At 49.6% G+C, this 12,926-nt stretch overlaps 1 protein-coding gene across 1 annotated transcript in view; it reads left to right on the top strand.

The window, feature by feature from the left end:
* Nucleotides 1–9,473: 9,473 nt before the first annotated feature.
* MKNK1 (MAPK interacting serine/threonine kinase 1) overlaps nt 9,474–12,926 on the top strand; it is a 67,150-nt gene continuing 63,697 nt past the window's right edge. Inside the window, exons 1-2 of the mRNA XM_073644057.1 lie at nt 9,474–9,593; nt 10,287–10,388. Coding sequence (XP_073500158.1) covers nt 9,584–9,593; nt 10,287–10,388 — 112 coding nt within the window. The 5' untranslated portion in view covers nt 9,474–9,583. The remainder of the gene's footprint in view (nt 9,594–10,286; nt 10,389–12,926) is intronic.

The following is a 12,926-nucleotide window of genomic DNA, read 5'->3' as shown; positions in this document are numbered from 1 at the left end:
GCCATGCTTGCTGCTTGGGCGGGGGGTGGGGGAAAGGTGGAATCCACCGTATGAAAGTGCAGCTGGAGAGGCCGTGTCAGAGGGGGTGAGCCAGGTTTCGGTGATAGCGAGGAAGGAAAGTTTGTTAGTAATGAAAAGGACATGGATGTAGGAAAGTTTGTTGCAGACGAAGCGAGCGTTCCATAGAGCTCCTGTTAGTGGGACTGGGGAAGCAGGGGCTGGGCGGATGTGTATGAGGTTAGAAGAGTTGCGAGTTTGTGATAGATCATGGATAGGAGGTAAAAGTGACTGTGGGGATGGGGTGAGGAGGGCAAGGATTTGGGGAGATATCGCCAGCAGTGAGGAGGAGCAGAGAAAGTGTTAGTAGGTGGGAGCAGGAGAGGCCACGAGGTGGCTGTCTGTGTTTGGAGACACAGGATTGCATGTTGAGGAATAGTTCTGAGGAGGAGGTGAGATGAATGGGGAGGATGGAGGGAGAGATGAAGAGTTCATTACTAGGTGTACGGATTAGGGGTGGTTGTAAAAAGTGGAGGATTATAGGGGAGGGAGTGGAAACAAAGAAAAACATTGTTTACCGTGCCCAAGTATCCAGTTACCTTCATGTTCAATTCGTATTTCTCAATTCCTGGTATAGAAGGCTCACTGGCCTGTCGTTCCTGGTATAGAAGGCTCACTAGCCTGTCATCCCTGGTATCGAAAGCTCACTAGCCTGTCATCCCTGGTATAGAAGGTTCACTGGCCTGTCATTCCTGGTACATAAGTAAGGCTCACTGGCCTGTAATTCCTGGTACATAAGTAAGGCTCCCTGGCTTGTCATTACTGGTATAGAAGGCTCACTGACCTGTAATTCCTGTGTGGGATCTCTGAATTCTACAGTACTTTCCTAGCTTGGCAAAGAGCTGGTTCTCAAATTCTCTTCCTTGGTCATGGTGTAATCTCGAAGGGAACCCAAACCTCAAAGCGAAATCATTGAAGATCTTCTCTGCTGCTGTTCGACCAGATTTATTGGTGGTGGCATATGCTCAATTTGAGCAAATCAAGTGAAATGGTCCATCACCACCAAGATGTATTCGTAACCACCCTTGCATGTCTCGAGATGTAGAAAGTCTATTGAGACCATCTCAAATGGATACGTAGTTTGGATGTTGCCCATAGGTGCCCGGGAAGATGTGTTGAGACGTTCATCTTTCAGACACCCACACTCACTGGTCACGTACCTCTCAATATCTCTGCATGTACAGCCAGAAGAAACATTCACGGATCAAATTTGTTGTCCTTTCCACTCACAGGTGTCCCATGTTTTCATGGAGTTCTTTGAAGACCAACCTACAGAATACTCTGGGTAGTACCAACTGCCGATTTTGTCCTCCTTTACAATACAGGATACCATCTTCACTGAGGTAGAGCTGCTTCCATTCTTTAATTAAAACAGATACTGCTGGTGACTCTCCCGTTTACTTGGGAACCGATTTTGGTCCACATAAAGTAGTATTCTACCAATTATGTGATCTTCCTGTTGTGCTCTACGGATTTTCCCTTTTGGTAGTTCTTGAAAAGATCGGGGGGTGATCTTGTTCTCTCGCTTTTATAGTGGTTTCCACCATCAACAGACACCACAATGATGTGTCTTCCTCCTGATAAGCTTGTACTGCTTGGGTAGTGCTTGTTAGAACCCTCCTGTTTGTTTTTTCCATCTTGGGTTTTGCGGTCACGTGACCATCTGCCTTTATATTCCAGCTCCGCCCTTCTGGCTGTGCTGGACTTCAGTGTTTGACTGTTTCTCTAGCCTGGTGCCTCAGTGCCTTTCTCTGTCAGTTCGCTTGGTCCTTCTGGGACCTCTAGTACCTTTTTGTCAGTTTGTCTTTGTGTTCAGCAACAACTTCTCTGTTTAAGAGGTGTCCCATTTTTGTCCCAGTCCTTAGTTCTTTTAGGGACCCCTCCCTTAATGCTATAGGTCTTCGTTCAGACTAGTCGGGGACTAAGGCGGGTCTGTTCGCTAGGAACAGGCAGCCCGCTACATCGTAGGGATTCAGCTTAGTCTTACTGTACGGGCAGCTTTCCCCTATCTTTCCTTAGTACATGTTGCAGATCATAACAGTGCTCTCAATTGCTTCCAGACTGATTTCCTCCGAGCATTCTTGCATGAACTCCTCAGGCTCTAGTGGCATTCTTGATAATCCAACAGCATCCGCATTGCATTTTCCTGGTCTGTACTTGATGCGGAAATTGAAGTCAGCTAGTTCAGTGACCCATCTCTGACCCGTTGCATTCAGTTTGGCTGCAGTGAGGGCATAGGTCAAAGGGTTGTTGTCTGTGTATACCTCAAACTCTTTGGTGAAGTAGAGAGAGATAATCTCTAAATCGTTCACAGATAGCCCATTTCAATGCCAGGAACTCCAATTTTCCGGAATGTAGATGGTAATTCTTCTCGGCGTCTGTCAATGTTCTAGAACCATAACCGATGACTCATTTTTTCCATCTTGATGCAGATACAAGGCAGCACCCAGTCCAACTTGAGAAGCGTCACAATGAAGAAAAAATGGCAAATTGAAATCAGGATATCCCAAGATGGATGGTTTTACCAGGTAGTCTACTAGTTCTTCCAATACCTCCTGGTGGTCTGCTGTCCAAAGAATGGGCTGTTGGGACGAAACGGCGTTGTTTCTTTTAAGCCCAGTCCTACCCGCGTTCTTCTTTTTCTCCGTGGGTGTTGTGGTCTTTGTCGTCCCCCCAAAGAGGAGGTAAAGTGGGGCGGCAATCCTGGAGAAGTTCCAAACGCAAGTACGATAGTAGGAGAGGAATCCTAATATCTGCCTCAACTCCCTGACGGTAGAGGGCCGCTGGTCTTTTAAGGCCAGTACCGGAGCTATTTCTGCTCGGTCCATGGTATATCCTTCTCCAGACACAATTTTCCCTAGAAATCGGACTTGTCTTTTGAACAGTTCACACTTCTTTGGGGTCAACTTAACTCCATGTTGTTGATACTGTTGTAATACGGTCCTCACGTGTTCAACATGCTCCCGGAAGGTTTTGCTGTGTATCACATTGTCATCCAAGTACGGCTGGCAGATATCGTCCCTCAATCCTTCTAAACATGTCTCCATGCTCCTCTTGAATTCTGCTGGAGCTGAACTGAGCCCAGACGGTATGCGGATCCACTCATACAATCCCCACGGTGTTATGAATGCTGTCAAGGGTCTACTGGACTCTTCGACAAACCCTTGGTGGTATGCCTTACCCTCATCGAGGACAAAAGAACCAGGTGCTTCCTGATAGGCTATCCAGCATATCTTGGATCTTTGGTATCGGGTGTCGATTAGGTACTGACTTTCAGTTTAGCTCCTGGTAATCACAACAGAGTCTCATACTGTCCTTCTTCCTAACACAGACAATAGGAGAGTGATAAGACGACTTTGAATTTTGGACCCAACCTCTGTTGATTAGGTCTTGTAAATATTCTTTCACTTCACGATGTAATGGTTTCGGCACAGACATGTAACTTCTGGTTACTGGGGTCGTGTCTTTCAAATGCAACGACGGGATACAGCCTATATCAGAGTCATCTTTGGAGAACGCATGACACTTCTCTCAGCATCTTGTTTTGCTATCACTAGTTCTACACACAAGTGTTCCAGGGGTACTGGGGGATCCCAGGACCCCGATGTGGGTAGAGCTATTTCCTCCCCTGGGCAACTCCTGTTCCTTGGTGGGGAGACTGAATTCACGGTAGACCCCTGGGCTGGTCTCGCACTGGCTGGATATACCGTTTTAACCTAACACTGTCTTTGGGTCAGTCTAATTTTGTGTTTTGTATTCATCACCGGAACGGTCACTCAAGAAAACCCATCTGCGCCAAACTACTGTTACAGATGTGGTAATGTCGCCGCCATCCTGGAGCTGGATGAGCATCAGCAGAAGGAATTCATCAAAAAAACCTGTTTCAGCTGCAACATGATGTCTTTGCTGATTAACACCCTTCCCAATGATCTCAAGAAATTCTTCTGGACTAGTCCAGCATCAAACTTCTCTTCCGCTTCTACATCTCTGGATGCAAACAACAGTCTATCCTTCAGTTCAATTGCTCTGAACAAGAAACTTTGGGGGGATTCATTATTTTTCTGTGAGAGGTTAATGAGTCGGTGGAACAATTCTGAAGTACTCTCTTCTTTATAGTGCCCTTTTAAAATCATCTTCAGCTGTTGCAAGGTCAATTGACTTTTCATTTCTACCATACTACGGAGGTTCAGTCCAGGCTGATCGCTTTCACCACCCCCTCAACGATCTCATCTAGCTGGTAGCCTTTCTGTAAGCCTGCATCAATCTGGTGCAACAAGTTCCTATATAAAAAGTCTCTCTTTCTGTTCACACTCTCCAATCTGTCTCAGGATCTTGAATTCTTTCCTTATGGTGATTTGCGGTGTTAGAGAGGACCTTGTTTATCTAACCCGAGCAGGTTAAAGGTCCTGTCTGAATCTATCACCCATTCAGAGGTTTTGGTCGATTCCTGCAGGGCTGTTAGGGCTTTGAGTTGTTCTTTCTATTCCTGTAGTTCTGTCTGTGGACCGAGATTCCCGCTTTTGGTAATTGGTGCCGCCCTTCCATCCTCCAACTTCAAACTGGTTAGAAACTGTGTTAGCTCCTGGAGGAATGTCCCCATGATGTCTTCAGCTTCTTTCTCCCCCAGCTCATCCATTTTTGCATTAATGGCAGCTAACAGTTGCCTGCGGTTGTGTGCTTTGGAAATCTGTTCTTCTAACATCTTTATATGTTCTGCTACTGTTCTCTATACTTCACAGGTTAACTGAAGAAGCAGCTCACTAATTCTGTCCATTTGTATTTCCACATCCACTGCTGCTAGTGAGTTTTCTTTAGGGCTGGTCCCCTTTAACTGGTGTAGTAGAGTTGAATTGAGGTGCTGTGCTGCTGTGTTTTTCCAGACACTTTTCCACTTCTCCCTCTACACGCCAATTCCCATTCAGGATTCCCCGTACGGGCCACCAATGTTACACGCACACCACTAGGTTCAGATAGGGGTGAAACAGGTGACATGAATTCTTTGGAATCCTGGAGGAACCATTACTCAGGGCGACCATAGACCATGTGCTGCAGCTTCTCTCAGGCACACAGGGGTATTGACCCTCAGGTACAGACACGTAGATTGTTTCACTTGCTGACCAGACACACTTGACAAGAGTCCTCATAAAAGGTAGAACAGTAGCATTTAATAAGAAGCTGTACAGCCAGTGCAAGTTAAGTCTTATGAGCAACAGGCTCCAGTGAAAAACAATACAGTTTCCTTAGAAGCACAGCAGTTCACAGTCTTCCCAGTAGTACGGGACAGCACAGTTCTAATGCAAAGGCACATTAATGAACACAGCATTCTTTACAGCACAGTGAGATGGAGGAGGGGGGAGGGTTTGCTTAGGGAGATGATCCCTGTGACACCATTTCTTCCAGTCCTTATCTTTCTGCCTGACAATACTATGCACTGTTAGTTCAGGAACTCCACCTGACCTGTGCTTAGCTTCACTCGTGACTTGAATCCTTTTCACTTGCAGGGGCGCTTCTGTGAGATACAGAATACACACACCACCTTTCTCTTAGGCTCCAGCCAGACAGTAAACAACTTCCCCACAATCCCTTTGGGGCTCTGCTAAAACACTCCCCTTCTCCTGTGACTGTGTCAACCCCTCTATTTGCTGGATTCTTCTGGAGCACAACACTTCCGGTTTCATGTGCTTGCGTTACTTCTAATAGTTGCTGAATGCTTTTAAAGAAACAGCACTACTTCTGCATGTCACACAAGGCTCGCTGGCCTGCCATCCCTGGTATAGAAGGCTCACTGGCTTGTCATTCCTGGTATAGAAGTAAGGCAAACTGGCCCGTCATCCCTGGCATAGAAGCAAGGCTCACTGGCCCGTCATCCCTGGCATAGAAGCAAGGCTCACTGGCCCGTCATCCCCGATAGAGAAGTAAGGCTCACTGGCCCGTCATCCCCGGTAGAGAAGTAAGGTTCACTGGCCTGTCATCCCCGGTAGAGAAGTAAGGCTCACTGGCCCGTCATCCCCGGTAGAGAAGTAAGGCTCACTGGCCCGTCATCCCCGGTAGAGAAGTAAGGCTCACTGGCCCGTCATCCCCGGTAGAGAAGTAAGGCTCACTGGCCCGTCATCCCCGGTAGAGAAGTAAGGCTCACTGGCCCGTCATCCCCGGTAGAGAAGTAAGGCTCACTGGCGCGTCATCCCCGGTAGAGATGTAAGGCTCACTGGCCCGTCATCCCCGGTAGAGAAGTAAGGCTCACTGGCCCGTCATCCCCGGTAGAGAAGTAAGGCTCACTGGCCCGTCATCCCCGGTAGAGAAGTAAGGCTCACTGGCCCGTCATCCCCGGTAGAGAAGTAAGGCTCACTGGCCCGTCATCCCCGGTAGAGAAGTAAGGCTCACTGGCCCGTCATCCCCGGTATAGAAGTAAGGCTCACTGGCCTGTCATCCCCGGTAGAGAAGTAAGGCTCACTGGCCCGTCATCCCTGGTAGAGAAGTAAGGCTGAGTGGCCGGTGATCCCCGGTAGAGAAGTAAGGCCTGTCATCCCCTGGTATAGAAGCAAGGCTCACTGGCCCGTCATCCCTGGTAGAGAAGTAAGGCTCACTGGCCCGTCATTCCTGGTATAGAAGTAAGGCTCACTAGCCCGTCATCCCCGGTAGAGAAGTAAGGCTCACTGGCCTGTCATCCCTGGTATAGAAGTAAGGCTCACTGGCCCATCATCCCTGGTATAGAAGTAAGGCTCACTGGCCTGTCATCCCTGGTATAGAAGTAAGGCTCCCTGGCCTGTCATCCCTGGTATAGAAGTAAGGCTCACTGGCCCGTCATCCCTGGTATAGAAGTAAGGCTCACTGGCCTGTCATCCCTGGTATAGAAGTAAGGCTCACTGGCCCGTCATCCCCGGTAGGGAAGTAAGGCTCACTGGCCCGTCATCCCCGGTAGAGAAGTAAGGCTCACTGGCCCGTCATCCCCGGTAGAGAAGTAAGGCTCACTGGCCCGTCATCCCCGGTAGAGAAGTAAGGCTCACTGGCCCGTCATCCCCGGTAGAGAAGTAAGGCTCACTGGCCCGTCATCACCGGTAGAGAAGTAAGGCTGAGTGGCCGGTGATCCCCGGTAGCGAAGTAAGGCTCACTGGCCCGTCATCCCCGGTAGAGAAGTAAGGCTCACTGGCCCGTCATCCCCGGTAGAGAAGTAAGGCTCACTGGCCCGTCATCCCCGGTAGAGAAGTAAGGCTCACTGGTCCGTCATCCCCGGTAGAGAAGTAAGGCTCACTGGCCCGTCATCCCCAGTAGAGAAGTAAGGTTCACTGGCCCGTCATCCCCGGTAGAGAAGTAAGGCTCACTGGCCCGTCATCCCCGGTAGAGCAGTAAGGCTCACTGGCCCGTCATTCCCGGTAGAGAAGTAAGGCTCACTGGCCCGTCCTCCCCGGTAGAGAAGTAAGGCTCATTGGCCCGTCATCCCCGGTAGAGAAGTAAGGCTCACTGGCCCGTCATCCCCGGTAGAGAAGTAAGGCTCACTAGCGCCTGACATCCCCGGTAGAGAAGTAAGGCTCACTGGCCCGTCATCCCCGGTAGAGAAGTGAGGCTGACTGGCCCGTCATCCCCGGTAGAGAAGGCTCACTGGCCCGTCATCCCCGGTTGAGAAGTAAGGCTCACTGGCCCGTCATCCCCGGTAGAGAAGTAAGGCTCACTGGCCCGTCATCCCCGGTAGAGAAGGCTCACTGGCCCGTCATCCCCGGTAGAGAAGTAAGGCTCACTGGCCCGTCATCCCCGGTATAGAAGTAAGGCTCACTGGCCTGTCATCCCCGGTAGAGAAGTAAGGCTCACTGGCCCGTCATCCCTGGTAGAGAAGTAAGGCTGAGTGGCCGGTGATCCCCGGTAGAGAAGTAAGGCCTGTCATCCCCTGGTATAGAAGCAAGGCTCACTGGCCCGTCATCCCTGGTAGAGAAGTAAGGCTCACTGGCCCGTCATCCCTGGTATAGAAGTAAGGCTCACTGGCCCGTCATCCCCGGTAGAGAAGTAAGGCTCACTGGCCCGTCATCCCCGGTATAGAAGTAAGGCTCACTGGCCCGTCATCCCCGGTATAGAAGTAAGGCTCACTGGCCCGTCATCCCCGGTATAGAAGTAAGGCTCACTGGCCCGTCATCCCCGGTATAGAAGTAAGGCTCACTGGCCCGTCATCCCCGGTATAGAAGTAAGGCTCACTGGCCCGTCATCCCCGGTATAGAAGTAAGGCTCACTGGCCCGCCATCCCCGGTATAGAAGTAAGGCTCACTGGCCCGTCATCCCCGGTATAGAAGTAAGGCTCACTGGCCCGTCATCCCCGGTATAGAAGTAAGGCTCACTGGCCCGTCATCCCCGGTATAGAAGTAAGGCTCACTGGCCCGTCATCCCCGGTATAGAAGTAAGGCTCACTGGCCCGTCATCCCTTGTATAGAAGTAAGGCTCACTGGCCCGTCATCCCTGGTATAGAAGTAAGGCTCACTGGCCCGTCATCCCTGGTATAGAAGTAAGGCTCACTGGCCCGTCATCCCTGGTATAGAAGTAAGGCTCACTGGCCCGTCATCCCTTGTATAGAAGTAAGGCTCACTGGCCCGTCATCCCTGGTATAGAAGTAAGGCTCACTGGCCCGTCATCCCCGGTATAGAAGTAAGGCTCACTGGCCCGTCATCCCCGGTAGAGAAGTAAGGCTCACTGGCCCGTCATCCCCGGTAGAGAAGTAAGGCTCACTGGCCCGTCATCCCCGGTAGAGAAGTAAGGCTCACTGGCCCGTCATCCCCGGTAGAGAAGTAAGGCTCACTGGCCGGGGGTCCCCGGTATAGAAGTAAGGCTCCCTGGCCCGTCATCCCTTGTATAGAAGTAAGGCTCACTGGCCCGTCATCCCTGGTATAGAAGTAAGGCTCACTGGCCCGTCATCCCTGGTATAGAAGTAAGGCTCACTGGCCTGTCATCCCCGGTATAGAAGTAAGGCTCACTGGCCCGTCATCCCCGGTAGAGAAGTAAGGCTCACTGGCCCGTCATCCCCGGTATAGAAGTAAGGCTCCCTGGCCCGTCATCCCTTGTATAGAAGTAAGGCTCACTGGCCCGTCATCCCTGGTATAGAAGTAAGGCTCACTGGCCTGTCATCCCTGGTATAGAAGGAAGTATCTATATATGATGACCCTTCTGAAATCGACATGTTCTGACATATCTGCAACAGTCATCGCCATTTTGTAGGTTTCCCGCCATCTTCCAAACCGTTAGAAACAGCAGCAGGTGGGCGCACTCTAACATCAGCAGCGACACTTCCGGGTTGCTCTCCAAGCCTCGCTCTCCTTACTATAGCAACAAATCAGGGTGTCATAAGTGATGACAGCGGAGCGCAACCAATCATCTGAGGGGTGGGAATAGATCAGCCAATTACATCAGTGAGACAGCTGACCAATGAGTGAAGTGGGCGGGAAGAGTATAGCAGCGACCAATGAGTGAAGAGCACTGTGGTGGGCGGAGCGATGTCTGGCTCCAGGTTCCTGGTTGAGTTGTTCTGGACTGGTCCCGTCACAGCACGGAGATGCCGGCAGGTGAGAGGAGAGTGCCGGGCTGGGTGGAGCGCTGGCACCGGACACGGCCGGCTCTGTGGCCGCCTTGTACGCTGCCGGCACTTCCTCCACGTCACAGTGAGCAGAGCTGACACCAGAGAGCAGAGGACGGTGAGGAGCTCCCGGGGCCCCGCTGCGAAAGTCCCGGCGATCTCCAGAGCCTGACTCCTGGCACTACTGTGTCCCTCCCTCCTGTGAACCCCCCCCCCCCCTCTGTGTGTGCTGACCACCCCCCCCCTCCCTCTGTGTCCCCCCCCCCCCCCCCACCTCTGTGTGTGCTGACCACCCCCCCCCCCCTCCCCTGTGTGTGTCGCCATAGTGACTGACTACAGACCACTGGGGGCTCAGTGGGAGCAACTTTTTTTGTTGATGTCACTACTTTGGGGCTCCGGCCTCTCAGCTACCCTGATCTGACGTGGTGGGGTCTACCCTGATCTGACGTGGCGGGGTCTACCCTGATCTGACGTGGTGGGGCCTACCCTGATCTGACGTGGCGGGGCCTACCCTGATCTGACGTGGCGGGGCCTACCCTGATCTGACGTGGCGGGGCCTACCCTGATCTGACGTGGCGGGGCCTACCCTGATCTGACGTGGCGGGGCCTACCCTGATCTGACGTGGCGGGGCCTACCCTGATCTGATGTGGCGGGGCCTACCCTGATCTCTTCCTGTTGCAGAGATGGTTAGCAGTCAGCGTATCCCGATAGATGATACTGGGAAGCGGAAAAAGAAGAAGAAGCGCGTGCGGGCGGCGGAGACCTTCACCGCGACATTTGCAGGTCTGTAGCTGCTGTGTGGACCCTCTCGCTGTGCTGCACTTATTGGGGGTCTTCTCTGACTAGTGTCCCTTGTTCTCCACCCAATATTCACCTCTACATGCTAATAATGCGGGAAGAAACTCTGCTGATGTCCACTATATACCCTATACACACACACACACACACACACACACACTAAAATATATACATACACATACACCCTGTACACACTATATATACCCTATACTTATACTGTTTGCCCCCCTCCTGTATTATACTCCAGAGCTACACTCACTATTCTGCTGGTGGAGTCACTGTGTACATGCATTACATTACTGATCCTGAGTTACCTCCTGTATTATACTCCAGAGCTACACTCACTATTCTGCTGGTGGAGTCACTGTGTACATACATTACATTACTGATCCTGAGTTACCTCCTGTATTATACTCCAGAGCTGCACTCACTATTCTGCTGGTGCAGTCACTGTGTACATACATTACATTACTGATCCTGAGTTACCTCCTGTATTATACTCCAGAGCTGCACTCACTATTCTGCTGGTGGAGTCACTGTGTACATACATTACATTACTGATCCTGAGTTACCTCCTGTATTATACTCCAGAGCTGCACTCACTATTCTGCTGGTGCAGTCACTGTGTATATACATTACATTATTGATCCTGAGTTACCTCCTGTATTATACTCCAGAGCTGCACTCACTATTCTGCTGGTGCAGTCACTGTGTACATACATTACATTACTGATCCTGAGTTACCTCCTGTATTATACTCCAGAGCTGCACTCACTATTCTGCTGGTGCAGTCACTGTGTACATACATTACATTACTGATCCTGAGTTACATCCTGTATTATACTCCAGAGCTGCACTAACTATTCTGCTGGTGCAGTCACTGTGTACATACATTACATTACTGATCCTGAGTTACCTCCTGTATTATACTCCAGAGCTGCACTCACTATTCTGCTGGTGCAGTCACTGTATACATACATTACATTACTGATCCTGAGTTACCTCCTGTATTATACTCCAGAGCTGCACTCACTATTCTGCTGGTGGAGTCACTGTGTACATATATTAGATTACTGATCCTGAGTTACCTCCTGTATTCCAGAGCTGCTGTCAGGCAAAATGTATTTTTGGTCCCAGTTTTAAAAAATGAAAGCTGTCTTAAATTTCCACCCCTGTCCATTTGTAAGACATAGAACTGCAGTGCTGGCCTCCACCCTAAGAATTTTTATTACCGTCGTAAACCCTCCAATTCTTTTATTTAGCTGGACAAACGTTTAATGTCAATTTTAATAACGCACAGGGCTGTCACAAACACAGGGACCACATTTTTGGAATGCTCACCTTTTTCCCATTATAATAGTATATCTTGCATAACTGAGAAACGACCGGGAACTTTGCGAGCCCCACTTGAGAGGTAAATAATGGGTGTCTCCCAGAGTTTTGGCTGCGTTGCTAAAAACCAGATCGGCCATTTTCCAAGTCGTTATTCTCAGGGACGTCAGACGCATGCCCTACACGCTGCGTGGAAGAATCGCCTCTAATTTCCGGGGAGCTCCCCCCCCAGAATCTGAGACCATCACATTGTGAAGCAGGTTTTGCTATTACTTATCCCTTTTATTTTAATAACTGTCTTATGCATATATGTAAATTGTCTCTTTTATAATATCTTGTATATCTTTTGTAAACACTGCCCCCTTTTGTGAGTAAATCATTATTATTTACCAGTTTCTTTCTTCTTGTCCTATGTCGAGCAAACACGTTCCTCACCCGCTAATTCACGTTACCTAACGGGTACCCGATCCACCTGTTAAGCGATCGGTGGTGGCAGTATACCAGTATTTGTGATATTGTGGTTTGAGGGTGGCTGGTCGGAGGTATATATACGTTCCTGGAAGGAACTGGTGGTATATATACAGTACAGACCAAAAGTTTGGACACGCCTTCTCATTTAAAGATTTTTCTGTATTTTCTTGACTTTGAAAATTGTACATTCACACTGAAGGCATCAGAACTATGAATTACCACATGTGGAATTATATACTTAACAAAAAAGTGTGAAACAACCGAACATATGTCTTATATGCTAGGTTCTTCAAAGTAGCCACCTTTTGCTTTGATGACTGCTTTGCACACTCTTGGCATTCTCTTGATGACCTTCAAGAGGTAGTCACCAGAAATGGTTTTCATTTCACAGGTGTGCCCTGTCAGGTTTAATAAGTGGGATTTCTTGCCTTATAAATGGGGTTGGGACCATCAGTTGTGTTGTGCAGAAGTCTGATGAATACACAGCTGATAGTCCTACTGAATAGACTGTTAGAATTTGTATTTTGGCAAGAAAAAAGCAGCCAAGTAAAGAAAAATGAGTGGCCATCATTACTTTAAGAAATGAAGGTCAGTCAGTCCGAAAAATTGGGCAAACTTTGAAAGTGTCCCCAAGTGCAGTTGCAAAAACCATCAAGCGCTACAAAGAAACTGGCTCATATGAGGACCGCTCCAGGAAAGGAAGACCAAGAGTCACCTCTG

Source organism: Phyllobates terribilis, unplaced genomic scaffold (genome assembly GCF_046119375.1).
Source record: "Phyllobates terribilis strain yellow unplaced genomic scaffold, ASM4611937v1 Scaffold_8__6_contigs__length_399053987, whole genome shotgun sequence".
Taxonomy (NCBI): domain Eukaryota; kingdom Metazoa; phylum Chordata; class Amphibia; order Anura; family Dendrobatidae; genus Phyllobates; species Phyllobates terribilis.
This window is presented reverse-complemented; position numbering and strand designations above follow the sequence as displayed.